This window comes from Rhinichthys klamathensis, unplaced genomic scaffold (genome assembly GCF_029890125.1).
Source record: "Rhinichthys klamathensis goyatoka isolate OS25496 unplaced genomic scaffold, OSU_Roscu_1.1 h1tg000085l_1, whole genome shotgun sequence".
Lineage (NCBI taxonomy): Eukaryota > Metazoa > Chordata > Actinopteri > Cypriniformes > Leuciscidae > Rhinichthys > Rhinichthys klamathensis.
In genome coordinates, this window is record NW_026606626.1 from 1,240,054 (window position 1) to 1,260,958 (window position 20,905).

At 37.3% G+C, this 20,905-nt stretch overlaps 1 protein-coding gene across 2 annotated transcripts; it reads right to left on the bottom strand.

Annotated features, from left to right (window-relative positions):
- spint1a (serine peptidase inhibitor, Kunitz type 1 a) lies at window positions 1-20,905 on the bottom strand. 2 transcript variants are annotated; one of them, XM_056251595.1, is made up of 11 exons: window positions 20,715-20,905; window positions 19,108-19,572; window positions 15,591-15,748; window positions 15,316-15,457; window positions 11,302-11,472; window positions 10,189-10,233; window positions 9,964-10,095; window positions 6,223-6,273; window positions 5,930-6,100; window positions 2,523-2,582; window positions 1-872 (listed from the first exon to the last, which is right to left on the bottom strand). In XM_056251595.1, the coding sequence occupies exons 2-11, from the start codon at window positions 19,514-19,516 to the stop codon at window positions 679-681; spliced, it is 1,533 nt and encodes a 510-aa protein (XP_056107570.1). In that variant the 5' UTR covers window positions 19,517-19,572; window positions 20,715-20,905; the 3' UTR covers window positions 1-678. The 2 variants fall into 2 exon arrangements, with proteins under 2 accessions (XP_056107570.1, XP_056107569.1); XM_056251594.1 differs by having other exon boundaries at window positions 19,108-19,517; window positions 20,715-20,904.

Sequence of the window (20,905 nt, forward strand, 5' to 3'; positions counted from 1 at the left end):
GTCTGTACATAGTTTTATTGAGACTTTTTGAGATTAGCAGTGTAGACATCACTATAGATAAAGCATTAAAAAACCTATGTACAAATTTGGATTGTGGGGTAATGTATTTTATAATGGTCATTTCAGCTTATTAAAAAAATAAACAATAAAAAAAGAACACTAAAAGAAAAACAAATGTGGCTCATGGATACAAAAAAACAAATAAAGAGCCATATCTTGGATCTCAAACATACTAAAATATGTAACGAATTTCTAAATAGCAATTCGGTGTTTATAAACCGTCGAGAGGCAGCATTTCTGTGAGACGCACGAAAAAAAAAAAAAACTAATTGTACTAATCGTATTGCAAACTAAAAAGTAAATGGCTCAAGAATGTCGATATCTTTTGTGCGATCATGGTTTGGATTTTAAAAACTAGCTTTAGTATTTGCTATTGCAACATAATCACCCCTGAGTGAAATCCAACAAGCTATTATATATAGCAAAAGACAAGTAAGAAATAAGACAAGTAAATCAATTTCATATTATTCTGAAAAGTCGCTGGTAATAAAAGTGTTTTCAAACCAAATGCAAACAAACCGAACACCCTTACCAGCATTTCTACTCAAAAAAACAAACAGCTTAATCCAAAGAAATAAAATAATAATGCATATACAAATTCATGCGTCACGTCACAGTTCAGACGGGTTTGGTTGTGCTGTTGTAGACGTGTTTCTCCGAGGAGTCCACGTAAGCGTGAACGTGTCCGCCGTTAACAGCCACTTGCTGATGTTTGTTTTGACGCTTCTTCCGTCCCTTCACGAGGCAACATGCAATAACAACCAGCAGGATAGCGATGGCGAAGCCCAGGACGACTGCGAACGCAATGGCAGCTGAGGACAGATGAGAAGAGACACGTCATGCACATCTGGATCAGTGAGAACCAATGCATGAAAACAATCAAGAAATATCTGTTTAATATTTATTTATTTATATATGATTTAACGCCTTATCAGCAGCAATGGCTATATTCATGGCAATCAACAGTATTTTAGTTTAAAAAATCAATTCAATATATTGTTTACAATAATTTAACTACAAGTTGATTGTACTGAAATGTGTGTTGGCAGTGCCTGTACACAACCATCATAAAATGATAAAAATCCATCCAGTGCTTTTGTTTTAATCTCCTTATATGTTTTCCCCTGCCTCAAATCAAGCCGTTTGATTTTGTGACGTCACACGCTCAGAAGCCCCTCCCACGATTGTTGATTGACAGCAGCGTTTCAACACAGACCCGCCCTCGCTCGTGAGTGAGCTGTCAATCATAGTCTGCGCGGACCGGCGCCGTCATTGTTGATATGCTGGAGCACTGTCTATGAGCAGAATGGCATCTAAGCGACTGTGGTGTTCTGTTCTTGGGTGTAATAACGAACACAGTCATTTTAATGTTCCTAAATCCGAACCGCTGAAGACGCAGTGGCTGAGTTTTGTTTTCGAAGGGAATATTCCCCACGAGCAACGTCAATGCTCTCATGTTTGCGCGAATCATTTCTCACCAGACTGCTTTATAAACGAGGGTCAGTATAAAGCTGGTTTTGCTAAGAAGCTGCTCATGAATAAAGGATCGGTACCAGCTATTCGTGTTCCTGCTGAACCTCTAGAAGAACTGAAGTGAGTGTAACGTTTTATTAAACTTTATATTAATATTTATATCTTTGCAAATCGCTAGCTGCACACTTCACAATGAATGCGTCTAAGGTTTACACTCAGGGTACATTACGGCATGTTTTCTATGTATGACGTTCTCCATATAATTCATAATCCCACGTTTATAATGAACAACGCGTTATGGTTATTGAGTTATTGAGTTACAAACGGTGTACGCACAGAACAGAGAGGCGGGGTGAGCAAAGCTCATTATCATTTAAAGTCATATGCACTGAAACGCCGTGCTGAAAACAGAGCTGTTTTTGACCAGGTAAAATAAGTGTTTTCTTACAATACTAATGAGAATTTTTAATTAAAGTATATTACAAACTTTTAATTTAGACCCTAAAGAATCATACTAGCTTGTACAAAAATGGCATTATATGACCCCTTTAAAAAAACAATCAATATACAAAATCAGAAATATATTTGTCAGAAATTCTAAAATTATTCCAGGAGAAACTTTTGTAAAAATGTCTGTTAATATATTTTCTGAATAAAAACGTTGTCTAATATCATTTATAAAGGACATTCTATTAAAATATGTTTTGTCACTCATGAAATTCTTACATAAATCACAAACCGGTTTCCCTAATATCTGCCGGTCTACTGGTTAACATTTTGTCCAAGAAAACACTGACATTACATATGTACTCAAAAAGATATGTAATGCAAACTTGCATTATCGAGGTTTAGTGCAACAGATAGAACTTTTTACAGTTAAACAAGACATTATCTGAGACAGACACTGAGCAACATGAGTCTCAATGTTCATCTTTTAAAGAAAAGCATGAATGTTATGCATAATGCTGTACATTATGAAGCGGCGTTACCTGTATTGCTCTCGCCTTCATGCTTCTCAAACTGTCCACGTGCGGCAAACACGTCAGACTCTGAAATGATAATAATATAAACATGGCATGATGTTTTGCAGGAGAGACAGAAAACAGTCTGTGTTTGCCACAGGATTTGTGTGAGACTTTGGTTCCTCTGGATAGGGGGGGGGGGGGGGGGGGGGGGTGTAGTGCATTAGAAAGTTAAAATCATCAATCATCAAAAGTCAGTGAATTAATTTGCTCCTGAACTTAAATAAGCGGGATTGATGAAATCAGCTGAAAAAGAAAGCCAGTTATTACAGGTGAAACACGAAAAATTAGAATATCGTGCAAAAGTTTATTTATTTCAGAGATTCAACTATATAATATAATTTTTTTGATGATTATGGCTTACAGCTATGAAAACCTTTTCACAATATCCTAATTTTGAATTTGGGGTTTTCATAAGCTGTATGCCATAATCATCACAATTATAACAAATAAAGGCTTGAAATATCTCACTTTGCCTGTAATGAGTCTATATAATATATTAGTTTCACCTTTTAAGTTGAATTACTGAAATAAATGAACTTTTGCACCATATTCTAATTTTTCGAGTTTCACCTGTACTTTCTGATAAAAGATTATAAAAGACAAACATGTTTTTCTTTAAAATAATATACTGATGAATAATTCATAATAAGAAGATAAGAGTCCATTTTGATTCCACACTGTAAACAAAACAATTCTTAACTTTTAAAATTAAGTGTTTGTGCTGCCTTTGGAATAAGAAATATTAAGTGCCAACTTGGATATTTGAATCCAGAAAAAAAAAAAAAAACGGAATTCGAAGAAAAAAAAAAGGAATTTGGGGAAAAAACACGGATTTCATAGGGCCCTACTATAGTGCATATATTTAGCAAAATGCTCCTCTCTAAGTTAATTTTTGCAGCTGACTAATGAGTTTTTGGACGTTGAACTTCATTGATTCACATAAGTGACATTTTGATTCAAAATGGCGATTTTCTCAGAATAGCAACTAGTTTGCAGGTATGAGAATAAATATGTGCTAATAGGAAGGAATAATTGCTTAACTGTTTATTATATTTATATTTGTATGCTGATTGTGCATGTCGTTTGCTTTTAATTGTTATTAGAATATACGAAAAATCCTTCTGCTATCTGTTGAGATGTTCACTGTAAACCGAGCCGTTCTGAGACACGGAAAACACGTGCGCTCTGAAACACGCAGGGCAAGACTATATACTTATTTTATTAAATCACAGTCTTTTGTGATTTGATAAGGGCACAAAGCCATATCGAGCTTTCGGTTTGAGTTCGTTTGACAGATACTTTGGTGCATAACAACATTAGAGAACTTTATTTGTTATGAGAAGTTTTAAAATATTTTTCGTTTCATTATGAAACTGTGGTTACACCAGAGTCTAGGTAATCAATGGGAAACACTGACAGTGCTTAAAATCTACCCATTTTCTTAATATTTTTTCTAATTTGTGACAAGCTATGAAAGGATAAAAAAGAACATCTGAAAAATGTTACTTTAAAAAAAAAAAGAGTTCTGGCTTTTACTGACTGTCTAAAACGAGATCATTGTGCAAGATCAAATGTGCAAACAACCATTTCATAAATAAGAGGGAATGATGAAATCAGCTGAAAAAGAAAGTCAGTTATTATATTCTGATGAAAGATTATAAAGACAAACATGTTTTTCTTTACAATAATATGCCCTGATGAATAAGTGTTTGTGCTGCCTTTGAAATGTGAACTTGTATTAAGCGACAACTCGGATATTTGAGTTCTCAAGTTAAATGCGAGAAAGTTATTCTAACGCCACATTTTAGGTTGTTACAATAATTTTTTTTACAGTGCATGTTGACATTAAAGGGATAGTTCACTTTGAAAATAATTTTTGGTATGTTTTAGCTTACCTCAAGGGCATCCAAGATGTAGGTGTCTTTGTTTCCGCAGTAGTTTCAATTTTGATATTTTTAGGTCAAACCGTTCTTGTCTGTCAGTCATATAATGCAGGTCTATGGTCACCACCTCAAAGAGCATGCACAGAGAAGTCCAAATTAAACATGATTTAATGACTCGTAAATGTAAGTACACATTGATGGCCTAAGACACGAAACGAGCGGTTTGTGTGAGAAAACGAACAGCATTTATATCGTTTTTACCTCTTGTAAAGCCTAGTTCACACTACAGGATTTTAAGCCCGATTTGCAAATCGTCGAGCTCGCCGACAGGTCAGGGTGTTATCGCGTGCAAATCGCGGGAGATTAGCGGGCGATGAACGCTCGCCAATCTGTTAGTATGAAAGAGCCAACAACGCATCAAAGACACTCGCAGACGCGTCGCCGAGCCCAGAAAAATATATAGCATGCTAGATATCCAGAGCTGTTGCGCGACTCAAGCTCACGTGATGTCATGAGCTACAGCCAATCAGAGCAAGGCATGGGTTGCTCCAATCAGAGCAAGGCATGGGTCTTCGTCTTCTTCGCTGGGTATTGGCCCGCGTGCTGTTTCGCGTCATTTCCGGTTCGTTTTATCGCGTGATTTTTTGTGACAAAACGTGGTTTGTAGACAAGATAGAATCGTTGGGTGACAGTTGTTGTCAACTCGTGTAGTGCGTTACCTCCTGTTGCGGATCAATCACGTTGTGTCGTGTGGTGTGAACTAGCTCAACAACTTGAACACTCCTGATTTCACAGAGAGCAAGTCATGTAGTGTGAACCGCACAGTTCAGCCCGACGTTTTAAAATCATGTAGTGTGAACTAGGCTTAACCACAAGCCACGTCCAAGTGATCTGAGGGCGCCGGCGCTTCGGCCTTTTCCAGCAAGTGCCGGAAAGCGCCGGAAGTGATCTCTTGCGCGTGTACGTCACTCATACAATTGTTTTATTTTTTATTTTTTTTAATTGTTTTCTTTTACGACGGTTTAAACATCCCGGATAAGCGCAAATTAGTACCATTTTAATTAGCCGTCTTACCTACAATCCCTGTTCTGTGTAAACAATGAGTGACGTACACGCGCGAGAGATCACTTGGACGTGGCTGTGTTTACAAGAGGTAAAAACGATATAAATACTGTTCGTTTTCTCACACAAACCGCTCGTTTCGTGTCTTAGGCCATCAATGTGTACTTACATTTACGAGTCATTAAATCATGTTTAATTTGGACTTCTCTGTGCATGCTCTTTGAGGTGGTGACCATAGACCTGCATTATATGACTGACAGACAAGAACGGTTTGACCTAAAAATATCAAAATTGAAACTCCTGCGGAAACAAAGACACCTACATCTTGGATGCCCTTGAGGTAAGCTAAAACACACCAAAAATTAATTTCAAAGTGAACTATCCCTTTAAATACTGATTATATGACGATAATACAGTAAAACTCACCAGACACTGAACTGCACAAACTCATGCACTCGTCCTGCGTCTTAAAGCGGTTCATATTCCCATCACACCCGCCGTAGTTAAAGCGATTACAGCTCAGTTTATACGGATTGTAGTACCAGTGGGTGGCGCTGTCGCGACAGCTTCCCGTTACCGGCGGCTCCACGCAATGAGCTGCAAGAGTGTTATTTCATGTTAAGGAGGCACTAAAAAGCAGTTTTCAAGATAAAATTATCATCACTAAATATGTTAAAAAGATTGCATACATCACAACAGAAAATGAAAAATAAAATCACCTTTGGATGTGTCCACAGGAATTTTCAGCAATCGACTGAACTTATCGTTCACTGAACATAAAGAGAAGAAAAAGTGCATTCAGTCACTAGGGCTGAACGATTAAACACAATTTACATGTAATCGCACTTAAAGGGGATACTGCAGGTTAGAGGACCCAACGAGTCAATGTATAGAAAAATAATGTAGGAACTATATTTTCTTTAAAATATACTTATAAATACGCTACAGAAGCTTCTGGAGTCGTTTTTGTGAGAAAATTTTACTTCCGCGTCTGAAAATGGGCGTGGCGGGCGTGAGAGCGGTCGATTCAAACAACAGGAAAACAATGGATCGCAATGACATTTCGGACGCTGAGGAAATACTTACTCGTATGACGGACTACAGCCATACAATTATGAGCCTGCTATGAGCCTGCTATGAGCCTGCTATGAGCCTGCTATGAGCCTGCTATGAGCCTGTTATGAGCCTGCTATGAGCTTGCTATGAGCCTGTTATGAGCCTGCTATGAGCCTGCTATGAGCCTGCTATGAGCCTGCTATGAGCCTGTTATGAGCCTGCTATGAGCCTGTTATGAGCCTGCTATGAGCCTGCTATGAGCCTGTTATGAGCCTGCTATGAGCCTGTTATGAGCCTGCTATGAGCCTGCTATGAGCCTGTTATGAGCCTGCTATGAGCCTGCTATGAGCCTGTTATGAGCCTGTTATGAGCCTGCTATGAGCCTGTTATGAGCCTGCTATGAGCCTGCTATGAGCCTGCTATGAGCCTGCTATGAGCCTGCTATGAGCCTGCTATGAGCCTGCTATGAGCCTGCTATGAGCCTGCTATGAGCCTGTTATGAGCCTGCTATGAGCCTGTTATGAGCCTGCTATGAGCCTGCTATGAGCCTGCTATGAGCCTGCTATGAGCCTGCTATGAGCCTGCTATGAGCCTGCTATGAGCCTGCTATGAGCCTGTTATGAGCCTGTTATGAGCCTGCTATGAGCCTGCTATGAGCCTGTTATGAGCCTGTTATGAGCCTGCTATGAGCCTGCTATGAGCCTGCTATGAGCCTGTTATGAGCCTGCTATGAGCCTGTTATGAGCCTGCTATGAGCCTGCTATGAGCCTGCTATGCTGCCGAGAGAGCAGGGATAGGCCAGGATTAATGTTAGACAGAACGGTCAGAGACACATTGAGTTGTGGAGTGAGGAGAACCAGTGGAGAACAGGACAGGTGTCTTGGTGAGAGAGACCAGTGTTAGCTTATAGATATACACGTTCACTAACGATATAGACTGTGCTCACAATATTGTACAGATTATTACCATCGTATATCAGGCGAGCAGACATTAGTATGTTTAGGGTAGATATATACTATTAAATGTATAAAAACTATGCTTGAGTATATTTGTATTGTACTAAAAACATACTCAAGTACATTTTTAATATATATTTTTCACCTGGGTTATAACATAAACAGAAAATTAAAGATTTGAATATTTAAACAACCTAGTAATTTTGTTTTTCAGTTACAAGTTGCCTCTATCACACTATTTGATGCCATTGGTACAGTATTAGACGATCAATATTTTTGCTTCGGCATCCCATGTTGAACTCCATCATATCGCCGGGATGATAATCCTCCGATCTGAAGTGAACGCTACACACGACCGCGTTTCTCGAATCGGAAGAGAAATCCCGTCTCTTCACCTGCACAAACCGCACCAGGCACGAAAGATATACAACACCGTCCTTTTTCTTGTTATGGAAACCTGTGGACTCGATGTCCTGACAGGCCAGAGTTTTCTCCACCATGACGATGATAAATTGAAATACAAAAACTACCGAAAACACACTGACTCACGGCCGCTCTCACTGAACACCAGCCTGCTCTGCACTGAGCCGAGGCTGAGGCTCCCTGACGTGACGTAAAATGACGCGATGTTGAAAAAAAAGCCATTTTTACGAGCAGTCCAAGAAACGCTCACTTTATCTACTAAATTAGTGCCCTTATGTCGTTTTAAAACATTTTATATCCTGCATTAACTTTTCAAATGGTATTTTCATACAAGGTTATATATTAATTTAGATTTTTTTTAACCTGCAATATGCTCTTTAAAGGAGAACTCCGGCGCAAAATGAACCTCGGGTGTAATAACACATTGGTACAGACTAAATCGTTCCCTGAGATTTGTTTTCATGATAATCGAATATAAAGAGTTTTATCTCTAAAAACAGTTTAGCTTATAATGCTAGTATATTGGGCATCGAGTAAGCAAAAAGAGATCGCTAGTTAATACCATTAACAAGGCTCAAATTAGCCCCACACTAACACGGCAGCATAATGAGTGTCCTTACATGCAAACCGAAGCATTGAGAACTTTGTAAGTACAGTTAGTACATACAGACAGGAGCCATCTTGGAAAACAGTCTCGATCAATCGAACCACGAAGGTGAGCGAACAGTACGTGTAGATATTGAAGATAAGATAGTGTTTCCGCTACATTCATTCTGCCGTGGCGGGCCGCCACACCTAAAATCATCCCGCCACGGCTGCAGCTTCTCGGTCCGATATTGTATGTGTTATTGTTAAGCCCCACTAAAGGCATACAAAACATTGTAAAGCACCATAAAGTTTTCGCACTATATTCCAAGACTTCTAAAGTCATTCAATAGCATAATGTGAGGTAAAAATGTATATTGAAGTCGTTAAGTTAAAGTTAATGGAAACTCATCTCTCCTCAGTCATTCTCCATTCAGCATTCAAACAGCACGTCACGTTCGGGTACGACAGTAACACGACGACACTCTCTTCAAGATCAATGTTCCCATTATTATACTTTATTTGTAGATGAAGGTCTATAGTTTGCATAAAATTACTTTATCTTGCTGGAGTTTATAGCGCTTTCTAAATCATATTCCTTTCTCCCGGGTGTCTGTTACAACAGCACTAGAGTAGAGAGCACTATGAATTGTTCTTCATGCACACTGTAAGTTAACTGAAATTTAAAACTGTTCAAAGAAAAGGCTCAATAAACTGTTGCATAGATATAATACATTAAGCATAGATAGATATAATCTCTTCGCTTGTGCTTTGTTTGAACTTTTCAATGCGAAGAGCTGCACGCTGTGACTTCGCGTTGCTTCGAGTGCATCATTCTGCGCACGGGATGCGCATAATCGCTTTGCCGCTCTTATTGGCGCCTTTCATGATATAATGCTTAGGGGAGGTTTAAACACCTGGGATAAGGGGGCGTGACCAATGGGAATATCACTCATGGGCCACGCCCCCTCCCCCTGGCGAAATGGGCCTGCCACCACGGCTGGAAAAAATCCTAGAGGAAACACTGAGATAAATTATTTTTATTTTTTTATTTTCTCTGTTGCGTTCAGTGCTTCTCTTATGCGCACAGTGCTTTCTTCCGGAAACAACGGACCATATGAGATTCCAAGTCACAGTTCAGCTCACGTATCACCGTGTTCGTGGTTTGACTGATCGAGACTGTTTTCCAAGATGGGTCCTGTCTGTATGCGCTAGCTGTACTGTCTGTGTAAAGTATCTTCTGCCCACCGAGTTTCGTTCCGATCGGCCTCCGTTAACCCTCGTCTAATAGGTGCTCAAACTTCATTGGCCGATGGCGGACATGTTTTAAATGTATCTTGATTTAAGAATGTTAAGATATTTGTACAGTAAAACAAGACAAAAAACTTTTCTTTTCAGTCTATAATCTGTTTTTATAATAATGATGAATGTGATCCTCACGTTTGTCGCATTCGGCCTCGTCCGAACCGTCGCTGCACTGTCGCTCTCCGTCACATTCGAAATCTTTTCCGATGCAACATCCACTAGAACAGGGGAAGTGTTCTGGACCACACGGCACCTCACACTGCTCATCTGTGTGTGTGTGTGTGCAAGAGTTCAGAAGACAGGATTTCGCTTCATACATTTATAATACAAATTAAATGGCATTGAAAAAAATCAGCCTACCATTATGGATCGGACCTAATCTTCCAGATGGGTGAGGAGAAGAAACTGCAAAAAGAAGAAAATATTTCATGTAAAATAAAGATATTTTTAAAAAGCCACACTTAAAAATTAATTTAAGTGATTTCATTTGACAACAAAAATGTCATTTATTATTTACAAAAATAAAAAAGAATGCACAGACACACTTTACAAACAAAACATTAGAAATAAAGAGATGATCATGCACATTAATAAATGATTAATGCACTTTTAAATGAGCCATTGATGACACACAGCTGCTTTATTAGTTTTCACATGTTTTTCATGCAGTTTAATAGTGTAAAGCGCCTGAAAAAAATGGATATAAATTACTTTAACCATTACCTGTCCTAATTTGCAAAATCTAAAAAATACTATATATATATATTTTCTTGGGAAAGTCACAAGTAAATTATAAACCTATAAAAGTTAAGATAAAAACTTTTGTATTACATAACTATAGTTATAGTATTATATGTGTTGGATTTGATTGTTTACATAAAATAACACTTGTATACATTTTATGCACAATAACAATCATTTGCTTTATACAGGTGAAACTCGAAAAATTGGAATATCGTGCAAAAGTTAATTTATTTCAGTAATTCAACTTAAAAGGTGAAACTAATATATTATATAGACTCATTACATGCAAAGTGAGATATTTCAAGCCTTTATTTCTTAATATTTTGATGATTATGGTTTACAGATATGAAAACCTTTCCACAATATTCTAATTTTGAATTTGGGGTTTTCATAAGCTATAAGCCATAATCATCAAAACTATAACAAATAAAGGCTTGAAATATCTCACTTTGCATGTAATGAGTCTATATAATATATTAGTTTCACCTTTTAAGTTGAATTACTGAAATAAATTAACTTTTGCACGATATTCTAATTTTTCGAGTTTCACCTGTACTTTAATTAGTGAATAATTTAGCAAGTTGCACTTACTATGATTCTTAGTTATGCTATTATTACCATATATGCCTCCACTCTTCACAGTGAAAATTAAAGTTTTACCTGTTGTAATTAATAATGAGCATCTGTTTGTAAACGTGACCATTAAAAAAAAAAAAAAAAGAACAATACCTGAAACTTTGTCACAAGCGTTCTCGCATTCGTTGAGCGCCAGGTAGTTATTGCGGTTGGGTTTGCAGCCTCCGAACTTGAACTCCTCACATTTCTCAGTGGCGGCATTGTAGTGCCAGCGTGGAAACGAGCCTCGACACGGACCCTCCTTCTTCGGCACCAGACAGTGATCTGATCAGAGGACAAGCATTCATTCATTTATTCAAGATTTGCTGGTCACTTACGCTGCATGAACAGAATGACAGTGATAAGTTGAATCACTTCTAAAGGCCTGCAATGTCAAATAAACAATTGTGTTTTCATTTACATGCTCTGATGTTGTTCCTGACAGAAAACACAAGTATCATAACTTAGTCCATTTGACTTGCATGCAATATTCAAAGTCTTCTGAAATTACATGTTTTGTGCCACTGGTTCTAGTGTCTGTCTGGTAAATAAAACATGTAAAAGTCCATGTTATAAACTTTGAACTGCGAGATAAAAACTAATAATGGCGAGAGAAGTCAGATTTTTAGGCCACTTAATTAGGCCAAAACTAAATTGGGCCGCATTAGGCCACAACTGCCCAGTTGCCCCAATAATGGTTGGAGTCTGACTGGTAACTGAAGGTTGCGGGTTCAATTCTCAATACCGGTCGTAAATGACTGAGGTGCGCTTGTCACAAACTCTCAATCACTCCCCGGAAACCAGGATACTGCTGCTCCAGGTGTGTGTGTGTGTGTGTGTGTGTGTGTGTGTGTGTGTGTACTAACTTGGAGAGGTTAAATGCAGAGGACAAATTTCAAGTATGGGCTACCATAATTGGCCTTCACATTCACATCACTTTTCTTTTAAATTAAATTGCGAGTTATAAAGTCTGAACTGCAAGATATAAAACCCCAATTGCGATAAAAAGGTAAAAACTATGAGATATAAACTCGCAATTCCGAGAAAAAAAGTCAGAACTATGAGATATAAAGTCACATTTCTGAGAAAGAAAGTCAGAGGACAGATATAAACTCGCATTTCTGAGAAAAAAGTCAGAACTATGAGATATAAAGTCGCATTTCTGAGAAAAAAAGTCAGAACTATGAGATATAAACGCGCAGAAAAAAGTTCTGACTTTATTTTATTGAAGTGTGAGATATATATATATAAACTCACACTTCAATAAAATGAAATGTGAGTTTATATCTCATAGTTCTGACTTTTTTTTTATCAGAAATGCGACTTTATATCTCATAGTTCTGACTTTTTTCTCAGAAATGTGAGTTTATATCTCATAGTTCTGTCTTTTTCTTAAAAATTGTGAGTCAGAAAAAGTCAGAACTATGAGATATAAACTTGCATTTCTGAGAAAAAGTCAGAACTATTAGATATAAACTCACAATTGTGAGAAAAAAGTCAGAACTATGAGATATTAACTCACAATTTTTAAGAAAAAAGTCATAACTATGAGATATAAACTCAAATTTCTGAGAAAAAAGTTATGAGTTTTTGTGAGAAAAGTCAGATGTGCGAGTTATGAAGTCAGCACTAAGATATAAACCTGCAATTCTAATAAAAAAGACAGAATTGTGAGATAAAAACTCATTGTGAAAAAGACAGAGTTGTGAAATATAATATTGCAATTGCGAGTTATAGTCTGAATGTTGCAATATAAACGTGTAATTGCAAGAAAAAAGTCAGAATTGTGAAATAATACATCACAATTCTGAGTTCTAAAGTCCAAATTTTGAGATATAAACTTATAATTGTGTGTTATAAATTCTAAACTGCGAGATATAAACTCACAACTCGGAGAAAAAAAGTCAGAATTATGAGATATAAAGTCGCAATACATTTATTTTTATTGTGTAGCAGAAAAAAAAACCTTCCATACTTTTTCTAACACACCTGTGGTCCTTCAGGAATTAAACTATCATCCAATAACCGTGTGTGTGTGTGTGTGTGAACACATGAACTATGTGAAATATGAATGCTTACTCAAACAGAGAACTGAAAGTACCACTTATACAAGCTGAATATGAAGAGTTAAATACCAGTGCTGTTGATTTACTGCTCATAAACATGCTTTTAACTCTTTAATCTGGTACATTCAATAACTGTGAAGGGAAAACTTTTAATAATTAATGAATTATGATTTAAATGCATTACACATTACATAGTTTATTCACGTTTCCTGCGCTTTGAAAACACTATAAATAGTGCAAATGCAACATGAATGATGTAAATATCGGTTCTGAATTCAAACTAATAGAATTCATTTGTCTATAATCATCCGAATTCAGGGTTTTAGATTTACATTTTTAATCAAAGCCTCGTGAGGACAGCTTTCACAAGCCCTCAATGACGAGAATGTTCTCATTCTCTGTGAAACTCCCACCGCAAAACCTGCCGCACCAGTTTCTGAAACACTCAAGAAAATGTCCACACGCAGCCCAAGTGGTTTCCTGTTTCAACTGAAGCTAGAAAATGCAATCGATTACCAATCTGAGCCATTTCCAGGATATATCATGAAATCTGTTGATCTGACGGTTTAGACAAAGCAAAGACGAATTTACTCAACCTAGTCGAGCTGCTATTAAAAGAGAGCACTGTTTGAGAAAACCAGAACATTCTGGGTTAACAGAAAGAAACTGTTTGACAAATCCTGGTAAATGGTTAATCCATGTTTTCCGGCAACTAATTAAGGTTATTCATTACTTGTTGGACCAGAACTCATCATAGGTCAACAGATTGAATTACTGAGAAACACTCTTCAGAGAACATGATAGCAAAGTGATGATACATATGGAAATGAATATTAACTCTTGACGGCCTTCAAGAACATCACACTTCATACAATATGCAAAGGCAGCAATCCTCAATATACTAAACAAGATATCTGTTCAAATTAAAAAAAATTAAGAGTTTATAATTTTCAGTCTCGTTCAAAAACTAGATTTCTGAGAACTTTATATCTCGTAATTCTGACTTTTTTACTCACAATTACGAGTTTATATCTCAAATTTCGGATTTTGTAACTCAATTGCAATGTTATATCTCACAATTCTAACTTTTTTCTTGCAATTGCGTGTTTATATCTCAAAACTCAGACTTTATAACTCACGATTGCAATGTTATATCTCACAATTCTGACTTTTTCCTCACAATTACGAGTTTATAGATCAAAACTCGGATTTTGTAACTCAATTGCAATGTTATATCTCACAATTCTGACTTTTTTCTTGCAATTGCATGTTTATATCTCAAAACTCAGACTTTATAACACAATTGCAATATTATATCTCACAATTCTGACTTTTTTCCTCACAATTACGAGTTTATATCTCAAAATTCGGATTTTGTAACTCAATTGCAATGTTAAATCTCACAATTCTAACCTTTTCCTCACAATTACGAGTTTATAGATCAAGAATTTAACTTAATTCTGACTTTTGTCTTACAATTATGTGTTTATATCTCAAAATTTCGGATTTTGTAACTCAATTGCAATGTTATATCTCACAATTCTGACTGTTTTCCTCAAAATTACGAGTTTATATCTCAAATTTCGGATTTTATAACTCAATTGCAATGTTATATCTCACAATTCTGACTTTTTTCTTGCAATTGCATGTTTATATCTCAAAACTCAAGACTTCAAAACTCCCAATTGCGATGTTACATCACACAAATCTGACTTTTTTTCGCAATTACAACTTTATAACTTCCAATTCAGACCTTATAGGTCACAATTGCAAGTTTATATCTCAAATTTCAGAGAATCGTAAGCTATAGTCTAAACTGTGAGAAGTCACAATTGCCTTTCTTATTTTGTTATTCCCTTGCGTAAACAAGCTTCCATTCAAACCTCAACAGATCTGTGCTTTTTTCCCAGAAATTAATTGTTCGGTGCATATAATGTACATGCTCGACAACTTGTATATCATCTATGTTGATATATTCAGCATAAAAATTCCACCTGCAGTTAAAAAGCAAATAAATATATCAAGTAAACGCACAACTCCTGTTGCGTTTTCGTGTACTCACGGAGTGACTGTTCTGGCGTCAGGACCAAAACCGAGACCTCGGTCGAGCCCGTCTGTCCTGCGTCATCTGTGACCGTGAGTCTGAACTTATACATCCCGGGAGAAAGATTGGAGACGGTCACGGCATCCTTAAAAGGCCCTTTCTGACAAAAAAATAAGAGATTGTACATGAATTAAATATCTATATAAAAACAAATACATTGGCAGATTTTATAGCTGTCTAAAAAACTTTAAAGAAAATATTATTCCAATAATGAACTCTTAGTAATAAATAACCTTCATAACAGCCGACAGGTCTCCAGACACCTGCACCCACTCATACTTCACGATCTCTTTATCGTCTTTGCTCTCAATGCCGTTCAACGTCACATCTTCTTGCGGTTGAACGACTCGGTCCTGCCCGCAAACTGCAACCGGAGGTTTGTCCTCCACGTCTGCAAGAAATCAAAACACCGCTGCCATGAAACATTATGCAACATGAAGCAACAATCATGGGAACTGCATAAGATGCTAAGAATGATAGCGAGAATGAAGGCAAGCTTGATCTTGTATACTGAAGATCAGCCGATAGAGAAATAATAAAATGTGATTTAAGTCTCAGACATGCAGAGGAAATTAAAGTTTGAGACTAAAAGATATTGATACTAAACAAGATGCGATTCTATACGGTTGAACCAGGGGCGCAGGAACACAACAGCAATCATCATCATCAGGTTTTTGCATTCAGATCATCAAGACCATAGACTGTAAAAAAAAAGGACGACGCCCCTTCGCTCTCCTCCATTGGTCAGAAGTGAAGCCGCCAGTGTCCCGATACGGCGCTGACATCTTGGGGCTTGAGTCTGCGCGGTAGCGATCTCGGGACCAGACCCGCGCAGTCGTGAGCCGGAAGTAAAGCCGCGAAATTATAGAAATTTAGATATTCAATTTAAAGCTCCAATCTCCTCAGTCCTCCGAAGATCCCGAAAAAAAGTCTGTTGGTGCTTCAGTGACTTACTTCGCTCAGAGAACCTGTCAATCATGACATCACACCACCGCATCAAATAACTAACTAAAAACAAACTTATTTTAAAAACAAACACTTGAACTTACATCAGCGTGATAAAAAAATACAGTAAATGACAGAAACCATCTTTGGAAAGAAGATATTTGAAGTGTAATTTAATTGTTTAGGTGGTCTCACGTGCCGTTGAATAACACGGGGAGGCGGGGTTTATGACCTATACTAGGACCGGCCACTGGGGGGCGATCGAGACGCTTTGGCTTCACTTTTCAGGGCTTGTGCGGCACGCTTGATCAAGACCATGAAATCAAGATACGACTTTTTAGAATTTGTCGATTTCTGTAAATGCTGCTGTACTCCAAAAACATGAGAAAATAAGTGTGCATAGGGGTGGGCGATATTAGCCTGGCTAACGCCAGACCCAATTCTCGTTTGAAGGCGATGGCCGATGGGTCAGAGATTTATGTGTACACGATGGTGTGTATCTAACGGCCGTTTCACACCGCATCCGTGAGCGGCGCGTATGTTAATCAATGAGTGCATTCACACCGGGAGCATGAGGAGCGCGTGAGCGTCGAGCAGGAGCGTCGCGTGAGCAGCGGTGAAGCGGGGGTTTCGGCGTCGAATCTGTTTTGCTGCACTTCTCCACGCTCAATTAAAGTGAAAGCACACTTTTGATGGACAAAAATAAATATGATTTCACACAAAAAGTGCCCAAAATGCACAGAATAAGCATGTCTAGTGAGTTTTAACAAGAACTTGAGTAGGCAAAAAAAAAAAAAAAAACACTAAAATATTTATGGGTGAAAGTTGTGTAGGCCTATTATATATATATATAAAAAACTAAAGTAAACTAGTCAGAAATATTATATATAAGCGTTCTTTTAGTTTATGTAACACACAGACAGCTACAGGCTAGCACAACCCAAATCAAACCCGAGTGTGTGGTTTATTTGTGTGTTTTGTTTTTTATCCGCGGAGTTGCAGTCTTGTAAACATATCGAAAGTATGAGTGAAACTAATAGTTTGGAGCCATTTTCTGGGTTGTTTTGTTGTTTAACATTTAACTTATATGTAGTTACGCTGACGCGCTGCTCAAGTGCCGCTCACGCTCGCGGTGTGAAACCTGTGTGTGAAACGACCAGGCTGTATCGAAAGGTAACTTCGCGTCTGCTGCCATGTTGGATCCTTAAGTATAAACAAACTGCTTCGGTGTGTCGCATAGAGGTCGTCATCGTCTTGCTGCTCCCTCCCCGTTCTGTGATTGGTTCCCTAAATGAGGCGAAAATCTGGACCATGGTATCCATACTGCCTTTCAGAGTGAATAAAATCGCGCTGCCGGAAGGCAGCATGGGGAAACCCAGACTAGGGCGATATACCAGTAGACATGATTAACCGGTAGAAATTTGACTATCGTCTCTTTAGCGGTTGCGTTGACGTGGCATTGACGTTCTGTGCCGTCTCGAGAGCTTATCGTTTGAATGCGTTTCAAGCCTTGATTTGAACACACCTGAAACGTGCGCAAATAAAGCCGCTGCTCATACAGCGTGCGAGTACGACACTTAGCGCCTAGACTTCTAGGCAAACACACACTTATGTCAAAATGCGCGCTTTGCGAGTATCCTCATAAACACAGTTGCTTGTCTTAAGTGAACGTAAATGGTGGAGAAAGAAAGCGCATGTGTATCAGTATATTGGATCAGTGCATTCGCTCTTAAAGTGACAGCAGCCTAATAAACCGGCTTTGATCTATTGTATTTTTTTATTTCTAGTGCTTAAAGTTTTTCAGGTAGGTCTATTTCATTTGTGTCTTTGTTCTATTGTATTTTTTGTCTTATTGTTTGTAATTTTTTTTTTTGCTTCTATTTTATCACTGACTGTTTACTTGTGAGCTTGTTTTTTTTACTTGTGTTAGTTAGGCTAGTATTAGTTTATGTAATTTTAAAATTGGTTATGAGATTTATGAAATTTCAATTACATTTTTATATCATAAAAACTTTACTTAAAGCACTAAATAAGTATATCGCGAGATATATCGTTATCATGAAATTAAATTATTCATATCGTGATATAAGATTTAATTTACAGTCTTTCTCTCCCAGAAATACAGCAAAACTATTGATCTTGTACTTCTCTGTTTGTCAAATCAGCTGTGATGTAAACTAAATGCTATTGGCTATTTAATGAGTATTAAATGAGCAATTTTTAGTATGACCCGCCAGTCAACACAGAAAACTGCACTTAATTTGGTCCTCAATATGAGTGACCATCATCGAATTATTCCTACGCCCCTGGTTATCACAAACGGGTGAAATATGAAATAATGACACACTTCTGAGGATCTCAGCATGTCTGGACATGCATGAGTATTTCAACTCAAGGAGTAAGTTTTAAAACATACTTGACCAAAAACACTACATACAAAAATCCTGAATATACTAATTTATTACTGAACTGTAAAAAAAACCCACTAGATAACTACAAGAGATTTCTAGACATGTCTAAGATGATTTTCCTTACCTGGCACCTGTTGCTCAATGTAATCTTTAAAAATAAATTTCAAAAACAGGCGTCAACTATAGACAAAAATCCAGAATTTTATAACTGTAAAATAAATAAATCTCATTTAAAAACGGTTAGCTTTTACTTGACTTTTTTTTTTGTTCTTGTATTTTAACTTGTTTGTTCTATGATGAAAAGCACATTGAGAAGCTGCTTTAAAGGCGGTATATAAAAATAAAGATATTATTATTAATATCTCCACATACTTGTAAGACGATTTCCTCTTACCTGAAACCTTTTGCTCGAGGTAATCTTTAAAGACAGACTTCAGAAGGTAGTTGCTGAAGCCCTTCTTCCTCACGAAGCGACAGACTTTCGTCTGTTTGTACAGACAGTTGAAGATGAAGCACGAGGTGATGCTTTTGGGGTCTCGTCCGTGCTCCATCAGAGCCAGATTGCAGTTCGGATCATTACAGCAAGCCCGAACACAGTCTTCAGTCCGAGTCACCTGAGGAGAGCTCAGGAATGTGGCGCCTTCCTTCACAGATTCATCCGTGTTCAACACGAAATCCTCTTTGCCATTACTGAATCTTTCCATACAGGGTTTCCCTTCATCCTGAGCCTCTGATGGAGACACGTGGAGAAAGATGTGCAGAACCACCGCGGTCCAGAAGAACCAGAGCCGAGCCGGAGTCATCCTCCAAAAGAAGAAAACCTCCAGTCAAATCCCTTTATAAATGATTCAAAACAAATCTGAACAGAAAGAGAAAACTTTAAACGTTAAATCTTCCAAATAATATTAATATTATATATAGCCGAATGACTGCATACATAAAGAATCAAGAGTCATTCTCCAAATTAAAAGATCAAACCTCCAATAAAATCCATTTATAAATTATTAAAGATTAATCTGAACAGAAGGAGAAAACTTTAAACATTAACACTTACAAATAATATTAATATTATAGCTAGTAGAATGGCCGCATACATAAATAATTAAGAGTCATTCTCCAAGTTAAAAGAACAAACCTCCAAATAAAATCCCTTTATAAATGATTAAAGATTAATCTGAAAAAAGAAAACTTTCAACATTAACACTTCCAAATAATATTTATATTATATATATTATATTATATATATAGCTAGTAGAATGACTGAATCCATAAAGAATCAACGAGTCATTCTCCAATAAAGAACAAAACCTTCAATAAAATATATTATATATTATATAATAGCTGGGGGTTTCAAGCGTTTAAATTTCCACAGACCACCAAAAATGATCATCCTAGAACAAGCAAACCCACAATTTTTAAGGCATCTATATATTTTCACGTGCAAAACACTAGTTCGAAAATATCTATTATGCTACATTATTATGTTTTTTTCCTACTCATTACAGCACTGTGTTGTTAGATGTATTATTTATATATTTAAGTCAACTACAATATACAACTCTCCAGTATCTTTACACACATATTCGGTGGATTTAGGTAAACCGGGCAACTGTTATGACATTGAGATGACTGACTGTGGCCCGATTTACCCCAAATTCAACCTATATGACTCCATTTCAATCTGAGAAGATTACAAAACGTATTAATATACAGTACAATACATTCTCATAACCACCTGACTAAGTGTATAAAGACTTTAAACACGCCATTAATCAGACATTATCCCCTAAAAAAAGTGAAAACTATAGCCTATCGATAACTTAAAACGCTCACAATTCTTATATGACTCAATAGCGCATATTTACCACCACAATAATGTTGAAAATATCTGGTTTAATAAAACATAAACATTACAGGCCGCCTGAGGGAAAACGCAGCACATATTTGGTTTCTGTGCTCGTCAGTTAAACATGTTGAACATTAAACATATCAACTTCTTACCTATTTAACAGCACTATAAGAGTTCGCCTCCTCCGAACACGGTGTAATTCCTCAACCCCAGATATAAAAGCGTCGTTTAAACCAGAGTTTCGGTGGAAATGTGTCGTTGATTCCAAGTAAAACTGCGGCAGATCCGGAGCTTCAGGTGTGTCCGATACCGAGATACCTGCGCGAGCAGGAAGTGGTGACGT

What these genes read in the sequence shown, in the direction of transcription:
- spint1a (XM_056251595.1), bottom strand. Translation starts at nt 19,516, where the DNA reads ATGACTCCGGCTCGGCTCTGGTTCTTCTGGACCGCGGTGGTTCTGCAC. An exon ending in ACCTGTCGGCTGTTATGAAG is followed by an intron (nt 15,458 to 15,590) that starts GTTATTTATTAC and finishes TTTTTTTGTCAG; the next exon opens with AAAGGGCCTTTTAAGGATGC. An exon ending in GACGCCAGAACAGTCACTCC is followed by an intron (nt 11,473 to 15,315) that starts GTGAGTACACGA and finishes TCCTCTGATCAG; the next exon opens with ATCACTGTCTGGTGCCGAAG.